Source organism: Glycine max, chromosome 2 (genome assembly GCF_000004515.6).
Source record: "Glycine max cultivar Williams 82 chromosome 2, Glycine_max_v4.0, whole genome shotgun sequence".
Taxonomy (NCBI): domain Eukaryota; kingdom Viridiplantae; phylum Streptophyta; class Magnoliopsida; order Fabales; family Fabaceae; genus Glycine; species Glycine max.
In genome coordinates this window covers 15,989,532-16,010,221 of record NC_016089.4, presented here as the reverse complement: position 1 = coordinate 16,010,221, position 20,690 = coordinate 15,989,532, and the positions used below count along the sequence as shown (strand labels likewise).

Below are 20,690 nucleotides of genomic sequence, written 5' to 3'. Positions count from 1 at the left end.
CTATATCCAAGATGAAGCGAAAAATCTTTCGTTGAGGCCTTTTTTCTCAGTGGACTGGGATACGTTTATAAACCTGAGAACTGCCTACTTCTATTTCAAGCTTTGAGACTTGAGAGACGATTGATCTAAATGTTATGAACATTTATATAAAGGAAAAAATATATATATATATATATATTTCTCTATGATACAATATATATACCAAACATCGGTATTCCCTGACTAAGTTATCCATCCCCATGTTGAGGGGGAGAAGCCACTAGCATCTCTTCCACTTTATCCATGTCCCGTGCCTAGTAAAACCAATCTCCACAAGCCATTCGCTAATTGGCTAACATAAAATAATGCACTCTCTCAAGCTATTTGCATGCTAATGAGAGTTTGCTTTTCTGCAACTAAAGAAGAATCTAGTACAAAATATGTATTCTGCCAACAATGACAGGTTTAGAAACAGAACTTTTGGTTGGCAGGATATCAAGCGATGATGAAAAATCCCGAATATGCAGTATTTATTCAAGTCGTGAATCAAATCATATATATGCTAGTGAGCCACGATCAAGGTCCGGCTGAGGTCGACCCCGAGTAGGAGTTGGTGGCCTCTGAATATTAAGCTCCTACAATAAGCAAATGAGAACCAAAAAATGAGAATTACCATTCAACAAATCCACTTACTTCATTAATTGTTAAATACAGTATAGAGAAGAAAGATACTGCATAAGGGCTCACCTGCATCCATGTTTCATCCATAACACGCTCAGGAGATGTCTCAGGAGACTGAAGGGGAGGTGGTATGGGATGAATTAATTTTGGAACTACAACCAAACCCCTACCAACTACCAGTATAGCTCCCGCATTGTTTGCAGTTCCTAAATAACACACACAACATGAGATTGAAATGCTATAGCATTGCAAAGGAGAACACTGGTGAGAAATTATGCTCACCACAATAGTTAGTTGCAGAGAAAAGGGTGATTAATTGTCCCTGGGCAAATCGTTCAAAGCCATCCATGACACACTCATGGGCCCTTATAATGAGCTGCAATTTATTTTTCTTACAAAATTCTGTGACACGATCAGGCTGCATAAAATAATCGAAGTAATGGGTCAGCTTCCCATTTAAATAGCAAGAACTTTTAAGGCATGCCTACTATTGAATAATATTCCACTGTATAAAATGCTATCAATAAGTAGAAAGATATGATTTTTGAATTGGGTTCAAAACAACTGCTAATATTTCGTAATACTTTTGCACATCAAATGGTATCTTAATTACTAAATTCTAATTCCTACCCTTATTTTTTATCTTGAAGAGACCACCAAAATTTGTTGCTTGACATTTTCATTTTTTCCTTTTTGGTTCTCAAGAAAGATCTTAATTTATATGACTACAGAAAATCATGGATGAGGAGGAAGGGTTAGTAGACCTTTTTTAAAAAAACTGTTCTTTCCTTTCTAGTTAAGCATATACTTACCCCAAAAGTAACAAGCCCTGGGCCTCTAGCATTTGGTCTCAAACCCTCTACACTATCATTCTCTGTGGGATCAGACCTACACAAACCCGTAGAAGTTGTAATAAAAAAGGAATGAGAAAAAAATGGCAACCCAATGCACAACACTCCCTCCAAGTGGGGTTTTGGGAGGATAAATGTTTGCAATCTTACCCCCGCAAGCGGAGAGATTGTTTTGAAGATTTAAACACATGACCTCCAGGTCATAAAATAGCAACCTAACTGTTGCATTAAGGATCACCCCCAAAGAAGAAAGAAGCACGGGGGATGCAAGCATAACAAGAAGCCACATGACAAAAAAAATGATAGATAAACAAAGAGGTACCATAAAAGGTCCATTAAAGTAATAGATCCTGTATCCATTGTTATGGGCCTTTCAAGCTTCTCTATCTGTTCTACTGAATTGATCGATCTTCCAATGCCACCATGCATACAGATAATTTTCTTTTCAATAAGAGCAGCTAATGGAAGATAGTTAAAAAGTTGATTGAATCGTGTCCATGCCCATATCCCATCATTTTCACCCTACAAAGCACATAGTTAGTTGCAGAGTTGAATCCAAAAATCGAATCAATACAAATATGTTTATGTCTTTACCATTCTTTCAATGCACTCAATACGAAAACCAAATAGTGCATTTATGTCAGCAGCTTCGTGGTTTCCACGTATCAAGTGAACATTCTCGGGATATTCGATCTAGACAAGAATGTCAGTGCAAGGTCAATCATAAACACAAAGAAAACCCAATACAATAATACCAGATAGTTAAATAATGTAAAATTAAACAGGCCTGCCTTAAGAGCAAGTAGCAAGGTAATGGTTTCCAAGCTGTGCTGTCCTCGATCGACATAATCTCCCAAAAACAGGTAGTCAATATAGCTGAAACATTAAATGTGTTAGCTAATTCCAAAATGCTCATATGAAAGAGCAAAGCATGAGAAAAATGCCTTAGAAAAATTTTCACTCAGGTATTGACTAGAAGAAATGTATTAACACAGAACAAGACCAAAACAGATCAAGTGTCAGATTAACCAACCCTGTTAAGGAACATACAGAGCATCTTAGCTCCCAACCATCAGTCGGCATGTTTTACTTCAAATCGCAACAAATTGAAAGTGAACATTTCTAGACATGGTTTTTGGACAAAACATTTTTTGGACAGTGTAGAGCTAATTAAATAAAACAAAACCATTGAGAAAAAGTGAAATCCACAAGCTAAGACAAGCAACCAAAAGTAGCGCAAGGGGAGAATAAATGTAGGCTACCATACCCCACAGCAAGTGGAGAAACTGTGACCTTCAGATCACAAAGTAGCTACCTTACCAATGCACCAAGGTTCACCCTCCCACATAGCAAAGCAAAAGTATAGTTTTTTCAGAGTTAATCGGTCTTAAACTGAATTCAAAAGAATGAACCACCATTACCAAGTGCATACAATATCCCTCAAGACCTCAACTGTAGCTAAAATATAAACTTCATGATGTTTTGACACATACTAACAAATACTCTTAAATAAGAATATGGTGATCTGCTTCCCAGGGAGAAGTCATTATTTTAACACCTAAAGAATATGCACTAGCTTTTTGATACATGAGCAATGGTAATCAACCAATGTAAACAAGTAACAAACTTACGTGATGTCTCCTGCAGTAGAAGGAAATCCATATTCATCAAATAGCCGCATCAAATCACCAAACTGACCATGAAGATCACCAAATACTTTGACAGGAGCTTTCAGCTGAAGTACGGTCGGTTCATGCATAAATATTTGCTCAGCAGCATAGCAAAGTTCACCCACTTCATAAGAATCCAAGAAGAACCGCCTGTTTGCAGGAGCTTTCCAGTTGCGAGGCCTAAGCAAAGTTGAAATTATCTGGCAGGAAGACAGTGATAATAAGAGATGGTCTAATGTAGCAATATTGTAATGGTAATTAAGTGAGTAGACACTAGGCAGACTATGTCAAACGCTAACAATATAAACCAAGCAGAATGTGAATCAAATAATGCTTGCCTTTTTATGTAAACCCTGAGGAGATTTCTGCCTGGTGAACTTTTTCGTAGGATATGGCAAATCATTATTTACGGGAATCATGCGTCTACTTTCATTTTCAAATTGATCTAGCGATAATTGTCTCACCATTCCACCTAGGTTACCTAAAGCCTCCTTCGCAACTACAACCTGTAACAAAATGCATATGATTTTGCATCCTTGAGAGGAACATGATCAGTTATAAACAAGGATTCCAAGCACATACAGCTCTAGGATGAAGGCGGACATCTCCCTCTGTATCACTTCCATCTGAAACTGTTTCCACAGCTTGTGAGTTGTCATCTGACACAGATGTTTCTTCAGCAGGATTACTTGATATAGCCTGCACAGCTTGCCAGACAGCACTCGCTGCCTCAGCTTCAGCAGCTGATGCTTCCCTCAGTTTCTCCAAGGAATTTTTGTCCATGCTGATAAAATGAACACACATATCACGTCATAAAATTGAAATAACCCGAGCATAAGAAAAGTGAAGTAGAAGTGTTGAGCTTCTAAAGAAGGAAGCAACAAATGATATACCCTGAGCCACCAGATGAAGGAATATCTGGTCCACCATCCAAATTTGGTGTTGTTACATTATAATTTAAGTTAGATTGATTTTGTTTGGAGCTTGTAACAGGTGAAGCTCTCTCAGGAGAATTAATGTCAGGCTGCAATGGCGAATTTTCAGCCACTAGGAAATCATCTAGTAGTATATCTGCACAGGATAACATGGTTTCATAAGAATTGGTAGACATAGGAACAAAATTTTGAAATATATAAGAAACATCAATATAAAACAAATTAAAATGTAAAATATCAAGACACTTGCAGTCTATAATACAAATTGGAGGATTTTAACACATTAATTCCTTCAATAAGCATTTCAGTTCCTTCTACCAAACTATTGATAATTGAGAATTAATCAACTCAAGGCATTATAATGCATAGCCCAAAAAATAACTAGGCTATTGTATTTTTAAAAGAGCACAAAATCATTTTTCAGCAAACCAGCACAAATGCATGACATGTGAAAACCTGTTCCGCAATCGCTCACTATAAAACCATACTAGGCAAACAATTTTGCTTGCTATGTATATAAACCACACCCTAATAATTGAGGCAGGCGATGTGGGACTTTCCAACACTCCACCTCCACAACTGTTTGCCTACTAGACCAAGCGATACAGCACCAAAATGACAAAGATCCCCCTCCACAAACCATGGAAACCATGGATATGGGTCATAGGCTCTCCTATCATGTATATTCCCTCTTAAATTTAATTGGCACTAAGTCAAGTTGTCCATGAGTATATAAACCACACTCTAACAATTGAGGCAGGCAATATCGAACTTTCCAACACCCCACCTCCACAGCTGCCTATTAGACCAAGCAATACACAACAAAAGACAACAAAGATCCCCTCCACAAATCATGGATACGACGGATATGGGCAATAGCCACTAATATCAGGTTAGATTCCCTCTTAAATTCAATTGCCATTAAGGGAAATTGTCCACAGGTATATAAACTGAACCCTAATAATTGAGGCAAGCAGTGTGGGACATTCTAACACTCCACTCACCTCCACAGATACCTATTAGACAAACTAACCAAGTGATACAGCATGAATAACGACAAAGATCCCCTCCACAAACCATGGAAACAATGGATATAGGCTCCTATTGTCATGTTAGATTCCAACTTAAAATTAATTGGCATTAGGTGCAGTTGTTTGCAGGTATGTAAACCGCACCCATTAGAGGCAAGCTATGGGGGACTTTCCAACAATGGCACCTTTGTTGTGTAATCCTGAAAGACTAAATCCATTGGAATAAACACAATAAAGAGTCAATCTATTTTTGTGAGCTTCAATGTTTTTGTAATAAAGAACTGAATATGCCTCATTCAGTTTTTCAAGTCAAAATAAACTCTTAGAGCTACAATTACAACTGCATCTCTCATAATGCAAGTACTTACCTCCTCTTAAACCACCATAGATAAATATATGAACACCAACAGCTGCAGCTGCATGACGACAACGACGCATAAGCTCCAAAGAAGGGTCATAATCATGACCTTTGTTTGAGCGTGAGGAGGACACAATGCCGTTTCTATCTAACCAAACCCCAGCAGCAGTGTCCAATACTGTCAAAGAGAGAAAAAGAAAGCATAGGTATAGAATGAGAGGAAATGGCCAATACAAGACAATAAATATATACAATAGAAACAGAGAAAAGAAAGTTACCTGCAATGGATGCTTCACCTTCCACGGACCGTCCACCCCTGAGAACACCACCTGTAACATGTAATCGTGCACCGACAAAAACCTGATAAAATACAATGCCACATTCACTCAAAAACAATCTTCAAAACTTTTAGACTATCTAGAGGATACCTCTAGATATCATATGATTACATCTCAGAATATTTTGGCCTTTAGAGAACCTTAGATGATCTCTTAGCAATAAATTCCATATATATTTCAGGATTTGTTTCCTTATTTAATTAGGATTAGGAGTCTTCTACAAGAATAGAGCTTAGTACTTTATCTTTTCTATCACATCATATCACATCTTTCACAATAATATTAATTTAATATTAGTCAGAAATCAGAATATCCTCTCTTTCCCTCATTTATTCAAATAACTAAAATTTCAACAAAAAGGGAATGAGTAATGTGGTCAAGATCAATTGACCTCACCATAAAAATAGAGAACTCTTACACTAATTCTAAGCCACTGATTTTGTTTTCATCCAACTACTAAAAGATATCAAGAACTTATTGGGGAATGTAAAATTAAATAGGAAAGAGAGAAATCCACTTTATATTCTTCTAAAATTTCACAGTCTCTCCCAAATCCAAATTTATGTCAACCACTACTATCTATCTAGTCTCTCCTATTTAGGGTTATAAACCACAATTAGCTTATCAGTGTGTTAGACAACGTTAGATAAATGGCTTAAAACTTCTCTTTTAGGTGTGTCTGTGTAGCTTTTAAGTGGGTATAAAGCATAGTTATCAATCCCGGACAGCAGCAGAGTAGCTGACCCCAAAACCACTATAGCTGGAGAGCGGATATTGGGATGACTGCTATTATGAATTTTTCATATATAAGTTAAATAATTTATATATATATATATATATATATATATATATATATGCTAAAAGTTAAAAAAAAAAAAAAAACCATAACTAAAGGTCTATTTATAATTAATAATTAAAAGCCATAATTTTAAGGCAAACACAGAAGTTAATACTTAATAACAAGAGTCAAGTAATATAAAAGAAATAAAGCAAGAAAGGGCAGCGTCAGGTGGCCTATATGAACACTGCAATGAATAAGGAATATAAAACAAAACATAGACTCCTCTTTGACATGAACAGAACAGACCCCAAAGGATGTGAACAGGGTAGAGACCACAGAACGGTGTGCCAAAGTTCTACAGAGAGTGGGTTGACAGGATATTGTGCCATGGGTTGGCTGGAAACTCCACCAACATGCCATGAGTTGGCCGGAAATGCAGCTGAGAGCTCTGGGTCACAGATAGTTTGTGTTGAAGAGAGAAGAGACCAGCATTATTTAGCCCTCAAAAGGAGTGAGAATGGGAAAGTAGAGTTTGTGTTCTGATGAAATAAAATGGGGGCAAAATCCCAGGATTACCCCCCCCCCCCCCCCCCAAAAAAAAAAACAGCACCAAACAACATTGATTGAGGGGCCACAAAAGGGGACATTTAGTCTCTGATGCAATAGCGGTTGCAATGGCCGCAATAGCAGCCAAGAAGAGGATTCGCAGCATGTCAAGCCCTGGGATTCACGGCACTTCAGGTATGGCAGCAAGTTGTAACGCAACAGGGTTCCATGAGCACCCCATAGCCATGACGCTCCATAACACTTCTGTAGCAGCGCTATAGCACGTGATTGACCACTCTGGTATAAATAAAGTGAGACCCCACAATGAAACTTGGTGCTTTTTAATTGTTAGATCAAAGTAAGAAAAATTCTTACCATCAGGGTCTGTGCAGCAACACACACGTACATAAATAAGCTTTATTGTGAGAATAAGACAAGCTAATCTTGACATTATTGTGCATGAATAGTCAAGATTAAGACATTAAATCAAATCATGTCACTTTTCAAAGTAATAGTGTGAAAGACACATAAACGAATCCTAGTGCAATAAAAAAAATTGTATAAGAAATTCACAGTAGGAATCTCTCACTTACCGCAGCATGTTGATACCTTGGTGAAGGGGAAACTCCAGGTGCAAGGGTCCATTCCCACTGGCCATTCCTATGCATGAGCAGTCCATAGGCATCTGCTAGTGGCTGCAAAAGATAAATATGATAAATGCTATTATATTTCACTGGGTAGGCCTAAGATGCAAGATTCAGAAGTCAGAACAATATAATAACAAAGTATGCTTTTCTGCTTCAGATATAATTACTTATCACTCAGCACACTACAATTTAACCATCAAATGGAATGTCGAAAATTCAGGCATGACAGATTAGCACACTAAATTTTCTATAAGCAACAGATCATGATCTGATTAAAAAAGTATGAGCAAACATACAGCTCCAGAAGAGTCTCTTCCACCACAGAGCAAAAACATTCCATCTGAGCGGGCACTAGCAGTTGCATACCTATAAGTTGAGGTAGACTAGTGTAAAATTACAATATATTCATGATGTGTGGAAACAATGAAGACAGTTAAGGCTTCATTAACCAAGAGGCTAGATAGACTTACATTCTTGCAGAAGGTCTGTCACCTTCTGGGTTCAGCTTCTGCCACACATAAGGTTTTTGAGCAGTATCAAAAGCCCAAGCATCAGATACAACTCTTTTTCCTGCCACATGGTATAAAAAGTTAAACTATTTGCTATATAGCACACGAGAGCAAACACTTTCTTCACAAGAGATTCCAAACAGATATATGTAGCATATGCATGCCCAAGGAAAACTACTTAGAGAAATCTCCACTATCGATTCAACGGTGTTTACTTTCAATTTTTTAATCAAACAAGATGAAGGTATTATGTAATAAGAACAGGATTAAAAAGAGTCAAACTTTTAACCACCAAATTATTCCATAGATTATGTTGTGACTTTCTTTAGTATTTCCAGACATATAGCAAACCCAGACCCAAATACAAAAGGAACTTACACACATGGCTTTCACAAGTGTGTTTGGATTGCCATTGGGGAAATTCCAAGCTACAGTGGACGTAAAAGCTCGTCTCCGGCAGCATTTTGCTCAAAACATGGTTTGGAGGTTCCCAATTGAAATCCAAACCCACAGTAAGTAAAGTCCTAAAATTTTGCCAACTCGATTGTTCCATGGATAAGGTCTACCCCTCCTTTATTGTTTTTACAACAACTACATTATTCATCACAGTTTTATAACAAGAATTTGAAAAACAACAACCTGGTAATGAATTTTTCTCACCGTCATTTCCGCTGACAGTTACTAGATATCTCTGAGCAACCAGGTCCATTACATGGCCATAGCGAGGCCCGGGTCCTTGCCCTTGTACAACGACCCTACAATTAAATTAATAGCAATATTGACTAATTGTGCGATTTTGTCAAAATTCTAGAAGTAGGTAAAAAGAAAAACATGTTTAATTAGAACAAATCTCACCTATGCCATTTGTATTTATCATTGGTCAAGTCAAGCACATAGAGATCATCGGTAGAATGCCCCGCTGGACCTATCCCACCCTAGCCAAGCAGAACCAATCAAACAAATGTTAATATAATCAAGCAAGTGAAGAAGAAGAAGAAGAAGAAGAAGAGGAATCTCAGTCCCCACAATTTATCCCAATTCACAAAATCACCTGAAAAACAACCATGGTACCAACTGCAGCAGCAGCATGAGCAGCCCGAGGAGACGGCGGCTCTCCGGCGGGTTTGATACTGTACAGTCACGGCAGCAAAGATCATTGCTTCAGTAGCAATTCATCAAACAAATCTAAAATAATAAAAATGAAAACACACTAAAACACACAGACACAGACACACAGAGAAATTAACTGAATTTGGAAGATTTAACAATTGTGAAAACGAGAATCAAACTCACCTAGTCCATTTTCTACTTTGAACGTCATAGGAATGGACGGTATTAGTGACTCCCGCTAACCCTGCAAAGTAAAAGCAGCGAAATTCAGGCAACGAAAAAAAAAAAAGAGGCAGACAGAGAGAGTGAGTGAAGGAGGAGTTACGAATGCCGGGGGCAGAGGAAGATCCTCCTTCAATGGCGGTTGCGCCGCCGAATAGGATCAAGCGGGGGCCTTGAGTCTTGGTGGCGGCAACGGCGGTGAGGGTGTGGCCACAGCGAGGGCCGGGTGCGTCTTCATCGGTGACCCAGAAGGTTTCTATAGTTCGATAGGTTGGAGCAGGGTATAGCCACGGTTTCGACCCCATCGATATCCCAAAATAAAAAATTAGCAATCAAAGGCAAAAAAAAAACAAAAAGACAAGAACCCTAAGGTTCAGAAACGGTGCTGGACGCTTGTGGGCCCGGACTTGCTACGGACCCGCAAAACCGTAGAGTAGTAGAGTATATCTTATTTTCCAGATCACGAATTTATTAGAGGTAGGTAGAAAAATGGTGTAGGAAGCGATGGAGGATTGGAATGAGGGTTTATTAGTTTTGGAGGAGTGAAGAAGTTACAGAGGATCGAGGTGGTGGTTATATATGCCAGCAAAAGCAAAGCAAAGCTTTTTTTGTGATTGAAGAAGAGGAAGGGAAGAGAAGACACATGGCCCCCAAGTCAAAGTGCGGTTACAGGTTGTCATTTCTGAAATGTCAAAATGCATGACACTGCCAACTTCCGAATTGGCGGATATACGCAACAACTTGTATTTGTATTCTACTACGACTATTCTCGTAGGCTCCTACTGGACACAAAGGGGAAAGTTTTTTTCCATTGCTCAGACATGGAAAGTTTTTTTTTTTTCGGGTTTATCGCATGATGATGATGATGATTCATTTTGCATTTTGCAGCCACGGATATCATGATGCACATGCATTCCCTTCAATATTTTAATTTCCTTGTTTGGCTTTGTGTTTTTGTCATTTGCTATTTAATCGTACCGAATGACATTTTATAATTCATGTTATCGATTTTGTTTAGTAAGATAAAGTTCTGCTGTTGTTGTCAATCTTATGCTCTTACATGCCAAAACAAGTATAGTTAAATGTTGTAGCACATGGTGTGACGAATCTAAAGTGGGATAAGTGTTTGTTTAGTTTCATGTTTGGATTTATCGGACATAAGTCTTGAACATAATTATCAATTGTGGTAGAATGTTTGTAATTTGACCTAAAACGCAAGTCTCACTCCGAGACACAATATAACTAAAGTTATTACTAGAAGTTTTTGTATCAAAACAAGATTGTTTTTCCCTTTAAGTATTTTATTTTCTCAGATTTGCATTTACTTTCATAATGAGTGCATTGTCAATATCACCTACTTTGGTAATTAGATGTTCTTACCAATACATTGTTGATATATGTTCTTATCAATATTTTGTTGATGTCACCTTAGTGCATTGGGGGAAATCCACGAACAGAGACCATATGGGGTACCGGCAAGGATTTCAGTTCTTAAGTCAACCCAAGCCCAAAATATATGAGTGGAAATTAACATACCTAAATCACTCTTTAGTGTACATTTATATAAGAAGAGAGTACCCAATTGAGATATGATTTAAGCAACTTTTAGGATGATTGGTCTGATTGGCAAGCTAGTTGAGAAAACCACATAATTAATCGTTATGGATGTTAACTTGGTGTATTTAATGTCTTTTTATGTTTGAGTTTCTCTCCAATAATAAGAGACATAACTTGATAGATGACCTAAATGGTGAGATCCTTGCATTTGTGTAATTTAATAACTTACCTCAAACAAATTTTGGTCCTTGGAATTATTACAGTGCTATTACATTAGTTTTTTTATTACCAATTAAATTAATCTCTCAAATATTTAAAATATTACTTCATCATCTAAAAAGTTTATCTTCAACTTAATTTCTTAAAAATTTGATATGTCCTAACATATGTTATTTTATATTATCGAGTGATGATTTCATTTTATATTATTAGCTATGACATGTTTTCTGAGCAATATGACATAGTAAAGCAAGAAACAACTAGATTGATAGTAAAAAATGGCACTTGACAACAATTAGTGATTATTTAAAGCAATAGACATGGAGTTTTTATACATTAGGAAAGGCAATGAAAAACAAAACAATAATAAAAATAGGTCTAGGAATAACGACACAATAAATACGAAGACTAAAATATGATGGTGGCATAGTCTAAGTACTGGCGATGGGGCAATGGTTAAGGACGATGATAGGCAATGATGATTGATTGCTAATAATGACAACATGTATAATCACGTATTTAAATGTCGTAGACAAATAACAACATTTGTGAGCATAAGGTCTACAGGTTGAAGACAAAATTTGTTAGATCTAAAATAATTTCACCCCATATATTTAATGAAAATAGACAATGCATAAGATTGATTTATTTATTTTCGTAAAAATTTTCAATGGTTTCTTTGTACTAAAGATTGTCTTAGCAACTAGTCTTACAAAGAAGCAACTTAGTGTAGTGTAACTTGTTTTGTCTATTAGCGAGTCAACTTCATTGGTAAGCTTTATTTGATAAGAAAAATGTGAAGAACTTGAGGAATTTTAGAGTTATATAAGCTAAATGGCATATACTATAAGCTTTGGGTCTTTGTTTTAGTCGAGAAAAAAGAAAAAAAAAGTTTACCAACTCTCTATACGATTAACACACAAATAGGGAAACAAGATGACCGTTTAAGAAAAAAACATACAAAAGTACTAAGTTGGGAACTTCTACCTTTTGTGTATATAAATTAAAAATAATAATAATAATAATAATAAGACAGGTCAAGTGTTTTACAAGAATTCATGTTAGAATAGAAATAACATCAAACACAACAATTAATGCACTTCAATGTTCATATTCAACATGAAGGATCTCAACAACTATTTTTTAGATCATATATAAAAATTTATCAATGAGTTACTTCTCAAGCCTTGCAACAATAATTTCTTGCATACTACTTAGTAACTTTGTAAATACTATGTGGGCATTGAACTTTCATTTACTGTACTTAAGTGTTACAAAATGATATTCTAGGGTTTGATTTTCTTACAAACTTTGGAAAGTTTAAGCTTGAGAAAATAATAGTTGGGTGTTGTGCCTAGAGAGATAAGTTTTAAAAATAATTGTGATTGATAATGAAGATGCTTATTGAAGCAATACACATGTTTGAGCCTATGGAGGTTTGTTGAAAGAATATTTGGCGTTTGAGCCTAAAGAGACAAGCAAAATAAGAATTGGTTTGAGCCTAAAGAGACTTAGAGAAAATAATGCTTGTAATAGTGTGGAATGTAGTTTTTATAATAGTGTGTTATAGTGAAAATCTTTTTGATTCTTAAGGGAATGAATAGGCATTTTGATCCATGTCTTTGTACTCATTTTACAAATTAATTTTTATCTTTTTGAAATGTAAAAAATAGTTTTTATCTTTACATAAGTGTTGCAAAATAGTCTTTGCCGTTAAATTTGAAAGTAACGCCGTTAGTGAGATGCATTGTTAACAATTTTAGTGACACGTAGACTATCCAACGTGACACTAAAGTGTGTATTTATAAAGCTTCCCACGACTGGGTAGTGGAGTTGGCGCCGCCGCGGAGGGAGAGGGAGAATTGTCGACGGAGGGCAGCAAATTCGATGCCGGTGAGTATATCAGAGAGGACGGGCCGGCGACAGTGGGGGTCCACCGAGGAGGAGGCGGAAGAGGAGGAGATGACGCCGTCGCACGAGATCGTGAAGAGGAGGGTGGCTGCAAAAATGACATTTTCGGTGTGCATGGGGAATGGGAGGACATTGAAGGGACGTGATTTGAGTCAGGTCAGGAATTCAATCCTCAGGTTAACTGGGTTTCTGGAAGCATGAGAAAAGATGATAATATATGCTTATTAACTTATTTTATATTTATAAAGAATATTAATTTAAATTTTATTAAAAATGGTTTTGCGGGGAAAAATCCTACAAATTAAATATGTCAAACATGCATTAAAATCAAGTTGGTGTCGATAAGTAAACAACACTTAATGTGCAATGGGTTCCTTAAATTGTGGACCTTCCTCAACTAGTAATAAGTATTTATTATCATCAAAATTGATTGTTAACATAATAATTTAATAGGGTCCAATAAAGAAATGGAAAAGGATGTTATGAATATGCCAATCAATTATTTTCATCTAAACTCTACAAATTATATACGAAGTTATGAACATGTCCTCGATTTCCATCATAAGTTTGAGACTGGTCGCATTGCATGGCAGCAGTTGAAAATTATAACATAAAGTTCTTGCATCTTATACACACTAGTTGTGATTTTTTTTTTTTTGAATGGATAATATTATTGAGACTAAAAGCCTTCAGGGAACGAAATCTGAGCTCGAAGTTCTGAAACAACAAAATCAGGAACAAAATTAAAAACATGAAATTGCAATAGTTAAAAGCCCCTGAGTTAATAGAAGTGTCAAAGTGAGTTCCACAGCCTCTATGAGTTAATAGAAATGTCAAAATGAATTAAAAATCAATTTACTTCTATTTTAATTGATTGTTGTTTTGAAACTAATATTTAAAAATGAAAAATTGAAAACTTCTTGAATAAGTCATATTTTTTAGTTTGCCATTTGAATCGGGAGAAACCAAAATTAAGTACCTGAATTTCTTTTCTTTTCTTCCCTCGATTTTTTTAAAACAATCTTTTGCGTTATGGTTCACCCTGAACAATATGAAGTTGAATTAAAATTTGTTGAGAATAAAAAAATAAAAGGTGCTTTTTGCAAATCAAGTAATACGAACCCCACGTCAAAATCAATGATTAATATACCAATCGGTCTCTTTCATCAGAGGAAAATAAATACGAAGGGGGCCTGTCATTTAGGCTGCTTGTTTCTTAGTCATGGCAAGAATGACGTTGTGAATTGGTGGTTGCATTTTATTTCTAGAAAATCTTATTGTCAATTTTGATTAAGGGGGGAAAACCGAAAACTCATTTACAAATAATATGAATTCAACAAATTAAATATGTATTATATTATTTACTTGTACACAAAATATGTTAAAACAATTGAATCATCCGCATGAAAACACGAGTATCGTATTAGTTATGTCATAAGAAAAAAATTTGCATTGCGAGAAACAATATTTTGGTATAAATCCTATTGTATTTGGTGATCATTTTGGCATTTTGAATTTATTTAACGAAGAGTTAAACTGAGTGCGTTATTTAAGGGGCTGGTACATGTGCCTCACATTTTTAAAAACAAAATTTGAAATAAGGTTGACAACATGTTTTGGTTATTATTTCCATTTTCATTTTTAAAAAAAGTATGGTATTTCCAAACACTTATTTTGCTTTTAATTTCTCCTATTTTCATCGTACAGCCAATTATGTTGCTTTTCATCTAGAGATCTTAGTTTACTTTTCTTGTTCTTCATTCAAGAAGCTAGCAAGCACTTTCCACACTTTGCCACTTTGGTGTTGTTTCCCTTAGAGTCTTTTGTTTCCAATGCTTCCTCATTCCATGTTTGGATACTTTGTTTTGAATGGTAAAATAGTTAGGTGCTCTACTAGCTAGGATATAAAATCCACCCCTGCATGTTGGGGGCACGTGTTGATTCACACCATGTTACCCTTTGTTTAGTGCCACGGATAGCATGTTCAGTGAAGCTTAGTTCCCATGACACTGTAAAATACATTATCCTTAACTTAAGTCGCTAATCCGGTAATCCCTATGACCGGATCAACCACAATCGGTCTTCAATCGAAGTCCATATGAATGGGTAAAGGGACATGGGTGTAACTGACAGGAATATATTTAGAGGGGTGTAAGATATGAGATTCAGATCTCAGATATATAAATTAAGTAAAAAAGAGATGAAGTGATAAGAATAAATAAGAATGCAACGAAGAGTTTATACAAACCCTTAAGCAAGGAAATCAAACTCTCTTTATTTCTCAAACCAATGAACATTATTGGTCCTCATAAGATTGGTTTTATAACCAGTAAGTAATTTCAAAGAGTCCTCATGTTATGTGATCCTTAAATATGTATACTCACCAAAATAAACACATGAATGAAAAACATTCCATTATCCACGATGATAAAATAAAACACAATTTCATATCATGATTAGTTACCTAACCTAATTTTCGTATCAGTTTTATACAGCAAAATATGCAACCACGAGTTGGCGGGAAACACTGCCAGTTTCCCCAGCTTAGTAACAGAGACACTGAAGAAACAAGAGCCGGGTATTATTAAACTGGATGTGTAAAATAAGAAAAGGAGTAAGAATAAAACTTAGAGAAAAAGTTTTACACAATTTAAATTCCCATGTAACAAACGTATTTGACATGAAAATCATGTTTTCTCCTCTAACAAATATACTGGATGTTATGTACACAGAAGGGAAACTCAAATTAGTGTGAAACTATGATTTTGAAAAGGGTGAGCAAGATGTGGAAAGGACTTGAGATTGGGTTGAGAGGCACCATGAGCGATCAAGTAGAGGGCAACTTGCAAATGGCCAGCCTGGGCAGCACAATGCAACGGAGTGTAGCCAGCATCATCAACGGTTTCAACCTCGGCGCCGTGTTCAAGCAACACCTTCAGGCTCTTTATTCGACCCTTGAACGCTGCCCAATGCAATGGGGTCCACCCGTTCTGGTCCCTCCCGTTCACACTAACCCCTTCCCCCAAACATTTCTTCACTCCGTGAACATCGTCAACTCTCACCGCACGCAGCAGCGCATCGCCCCAACCCAGCAAATCGACCAGGCGCGTGCGCGCGTGAGATTGTTCGTGCTCACTCTCCGCTGCAACAGAAAACGCCGTTCTCCCCTCCCTGTCCCTCGCGCACTTCACGTTGGAGCATTCCAACAAACACTCTGCGGCCTTCACGTGCCCTTTCCACGCCGCGTAGTGGAGTGGGGTCCACCCCTTCGAATCCACTCGATTAGGGTTTCCTCCCATCGCGACGCAGAACTGGATAACCCTCGCGTGCCCCTCCCTCGCCGCCACGTGGATCGCCGTCCTCCCCTCGGAGTCCACCGCATCCACGTCCAGCTCGCCGTCGTAGCGCGCCAACAGAAACTCCATCGCGTCGATTCGGTCCATCGCCGCGGCCTCGTGCAGAGACGATCCGTCGATTTTGCAACCTGAGGCTTCCAGAAGCTTCACCGCGTGGAGGTTCCCAACCCTAATTGCGAGCGGCATGAGAGATTCCGTGGTTGCGGTCGCGTCTGCGCCAGCGTTGAGTAAATCCGCGACAGCGTCGGTGCTTCCGCATTCGACGGCGGGTTTGAGCAGCCTCATGAGCTGCGGTTTCGTGCATGCGGATATGGATTTGGCGAAGAGGTTGCGTGATTGGGGGGTTTGGGAGATGAGGAACTCCGCTACGTGGGGGCCGACGAGGGAGACTGTTAAGACGGCGTCGCGGAAGACGTGGGGGCCGGGTTTGGAGAAGAAGCGGCGGAGGTCGGCGGCGGTGGCCTTCCCGGTGGGGAGCATGGTTGCTCGGACGGTGATGGCGTCGGGAGGGTCGGAGAGAGGGGGTTGATCGGAGGGCTGAGAGAGTTGTAGTTTGTATGATGCCGTAGATAGTGGGGGAATTGTGGAGAAGGGTTTGTTGATGGAGAAAAGAGAAGAGTTTGTGGTGGTTAAAGACACTGCCACTGACATGGTGTGCATGAGGTTGGTGAGCTTGAAGGAGGAGCTGCACTTTTGGCCCTTCAGAAAAATCATCTCCACTTCCTTTGTGTCTGCTTTCACTAACCTGTCCATGATCAACCTGATTGATTATTTGATTAATTGATTGATTCTGAATTTGAGATTTGAAGGGTGCTTGATTACTTGAAGGAGGATGATTGATTCTTTGGCTGTTTGTTTAGTTCATGTTTATGTTAATTGATTATTTGACTTGTGTGATTAATTAATACTATGTGTAGCATGCTTGTTTGTTGGGGTGTGACTGGGACAGGGAAGGTGGGAGACATTGACCATGACTCCTTGAAAGAATGGAGAAGGATATGAAACAGTCGCTTTTGAATATGATGAAGCATTTTCATTGTAGACTCGAGACTAAGAATGGTATTACTATTCAATTGCACAGGACGCGGACAAGGTTAAGAAGGGGTAAGTGTTGCCTTATTCCAAAATGATTTGTTTTTGCTGACGGATTTTCTAGAAAGACCTATCCTTCTGGTTGGAAGTTTCATTCATTTTTTGCTGACCAATTAAATTTCAACATATAAATGTGAAGGTTGGAAATGTTTTTCATTCAATTTTTCAAAAAGTTGGGCAAGAAAAAAGTAAAACTCCTAGGCTGGTTGGATTGTCAATTTGTCATACTATTATGCCCTCTGAAAGGGAAAACAAGGCATCCTGGTAACCCTCAAATGATATTCTCTCCACATACACTTTTTGGCCGTATCTGAAGGAGATTAGCAATTTGATTAGTGGTTAATAGAATAATGCAGTGGTCGCAACCTCAAGGTTCTTTTTTCTTTTTAATAATACAATGACATCATTCTCAGCAGCCATATGTCAATTCTTTATGTTATTTATGAATAAGAATATAAAAAATCAGTGTGTCAATGGAATATGCGAGAATTTCCTCCAACGTGATGTAAGTCTTCTTATTGCCACCTGTTCAGAAAATACATGCTGACATACGAAAATTGGGTCTGGAAAATGAATTCCCACAAATATTGCCAGGTTATACAAGGCATCTCTTTTAAGAAGTTGACCCGGCACAATCTTACTTGAATGCACATAGTTTTTTTTTTTTTTTTTTGGTGAGCTTCTTATTAAAACTTTCTTTCTGTTGATTAAATATAATATTGGAAATGCACACAAGCTCAGAGATCTTTATTTATTCTCACATTTTGATTCCCTTAAATTCAGACAAATTGTGGCTGAGTTTAACCTTGGATTTCATGATGTTGATCTGTTTATATACTGCCCCACACAGGAAATCAGCTTCTTTACTTGTCACTCGTTATGGTCTTATGGATGGTGGAGTTCCTTACTTTAGCACTATTTTCTGTTGCGTAAGTTTTTTTCAGATTAATGTTGAACCTTGTCAACTTATCCAAGTGTGAGATCAGATACTAGTAAATTCAGCCACTGGAACTGGCAGAGACTAAAGCATGGAACTCAAGGATTTGGCAGTCATGTTATCTTTTCTGCAGCTAATGATTGTATTTGGATCATCACATGCCTTTATACCATAGACAGTTGTATCATTGCATACGGCATTGACTAGCTCTCCCTGGTTCATCCACTATCATGGTTCATGGCACGCAGCATGTTCAACCAATAGCATATTGAATTACTGAGAGTCACTACTATCTTTTCTCCGCTCTCAGAATTTAAGGGAACTAGTAATTGGGTGTTTTGGGGCCATTATCCTGTGTAGTACGGCCTTGTTTGAACCCCCAAAGTTTGCCAGAAGACTGATAAGTAATGCCATGTTATGTATTGCCAGAAGTGTTTTATGAATTTGAACGGGAATAAATGCGAAAGCTGGATAGCAGAGAAAACTTACAGATACATATAAGAAGGCCTCGTGGATATGATTATTTCCCATGAAGCTGCTGAAATTAAAGTGCCAGATAACTTGGTGACAATGCAAAGATGTTTATATGTAAATTGGTTGGCTCCACTATTTTCAGACTATGTAGTACATGCCCAAAGTTCGGGTGCTATCTTTTGAAGAACCATGTCATACATCAGCATGAATAAGTAACCAATCCATTCACAAATTTTCTCCGTTATCCCAAGATAGGAGTTTCAACCAGCAGTTTGAACGAGCAACTGGATTTTTTATGCAAGTGAAAGTGTGAAACTTTTATTCAGCAGGTATGATTTTTATAGTTAAATGCTAAACCGTTTCTATTTCCTAAACTTCATTATGTTTAGGTGCTAATTGCTGAGCCGTTCTATTTCCTGCACTTCATTATGTTACACAATGTGTCCCGGAGAAGAAAACAATGAAAAAAAAAAAGAAGAAGCAAGAAAACAATGCCGGAGAAGAAGGAACTCACATGGAGAAAAACAAAAGAACTTACAAGGAGGCACTGGCAGTGTGGTGAAAATGTGTGGGTGTGAATATGTTGGAAGAAGCAAGGGGGTGAGGGAAGTATAATTTGGGTATTATATAATTTTTTTAAAAATAAATTGGAGATGTGAAAAGTAAAGAGGGGTTGAAAATAGAAACCCCCTCCGTGTACAACGCCCATCAGTTTCGACCCATTTTGTGGATTTTGTTTATAAATATGTGGATCGTTTTGTTGGACTTATTAGGCCCCCTTAAAATCTAATAAAATTGAGCCCGTTATTACGTATTCTGGCTCAATACTTGTTTAAAATGTCAGACAAGGACAAATGTTTAATTATTTATCTGGTTTTTATGGTTAAAAAAAATTTACCTCTTGGGTCTTACACTTGAAAATATCTCATTTTGGTCTCTACATATATTATTTTTAATCTCTTTTAGTCTTTATTGTGCTAAAACGATTTAAAATTATGTGTAAGGACTAAAAATAATTAAAAATAATATATGTAGCCACTAAAATAGGATGTTTTAAGTATAAAAACTAAAAGGTAAAGTTTTTACAGCTATAAGGGCCTAAATAATTAATCCAAAAAAGTTGTCCATGGTCCCTTCAGCATTTCAAAATATCTCGTGAGTATCAATATTTTTTTGTCATTATTAGGATATATAACATGAAGCTTATTCGATTAATTTAGTATTTATTTATTAATTTTTGAAAAAGTAATTGTATTTAAGGTAACTAATAATTTATTACTTGTTAATTATATTCTACAAGATTTGAAACATTCATAGTTAATATTATATTTGTCCCTAACTTTTGAATTCTTCTCTAATAATAAAATTAAAAAGAATCAAAATCAAAATCAATAAAAATAATATTAAAGCTCTTTTATGCCCAATAACTACAGTCCAGATATATGAAATTGGGTTACTATTTTTTTTATTTGGTTTGATCCAATTA

The 20,690-nt window shown here is 37.1% G+C and overlaps 2 protein-coding genes across 3 annotated transcripts; both read right to left on the bottom strand.

Moving 5' to 3' along the window:
• Window positions 1-147: 147 nt before the first annotated feature.
• On the bottom strand, window positions 148-10,508 carry LOC100805538 (serine/threonine-protein phosphatase BSL1). 2 transcript variants are annotated; one of them, XM_003518894.5, is made up of 21 exons: window positions 9,762-10,502; window positions 9,620-9,680; window positions 9,378-9,456; window positions 9,182-9,261; window positions 8,987-9,081; window positions 8,288-8,387; window positions 8,114-8,183; window positions 7,764-7,865; window positions 5,784-5,865; window positions 5,516-5,683; window positions 4,075-4,252; window positions 3,764-3,965; window positions 3,520-3,687; window positions 3,143-3,381; window positions 2,303-2,387; window positions 2,106-2,204; window positions 1,834-2,033; window positions 1,473-1,548; window positions 943-1,078; window positions 727-866; window positions 148-614 (listed from the first exon to the last, which is right to left on the bottom strand). In XM_003518894.5, exons 1-21 carry the CDS (start codon window positions 9,961-9,963, stop codon window positions 531-533), a joined length of 2,646 nt encoding a protein of 881 aa, XP_003518942.1. In that variant the 5' UTR covers window positions 9,964-10,502; the 3' UTR covers window positions 148-530. The 2 variants fall into 2 exon arrangements, 1 of the variants encoding a protein (XP_003518942.1); XR_001384821.3 differs by lacking the exons at window positions 148-614; window positions 1,473-1,548 and having other exon boundaries at window positions 729-866; window positions 9,762-10,508.
• A 5,397-nt stretch (window positions 10,509-15,905) lies between these two features.
• LOC100804997 (protein VAPYRIN-LIKE) lies at window positions 15,906-19,698 on the bottom strand. The gene has a single exon (XM_006575035.4). The coding sequence runs from the start codon at window positions 17,452-17,454 to the stop codon at window positions 16,087-16,089; it is 1,368 nt and encodes a 455-aa protein (XP_006575098.1). The 5' UTR covers window positions 17,455-19,698; the 3' UTR covers window positions 15,906-16,086.
• Between the last annotated feature and the right edge of the window lie 992 nt (window positions 19,699-20,690).

Bases quoted from the DNA above. Each gene is read 5' to 3' on its own strand.
- LOC100804997 (XM_006575035.4), bottom strand. From the start codon at position 17,454: ATGGACAGGTTAGTGAAAGCAGACACAAAGGAAGTGGAGATGATTTTT.
- LOC100805538 (XM_003518894.5), bottom strand. From the start codon at position 9,963: ATGGGGTCGAAACCGTGGCTATACCCTGCTCCAACCTATCGAACTATA. The intron at 9,262-9,377 runs GTGATTTTGTGA...CTGCTTGGCTAG, and splicing joins GTACCATGGTTGTTTTTCAG to GGTGGGATAGGTCCAGCGGG. The intron at 2,388-3,142 runs GTAAGTTTGTTA...TTAATGTTTCAG, and splicing joins TCTACTGCAGGAGACATCAC to CTATATTGACTACCTGTTTT.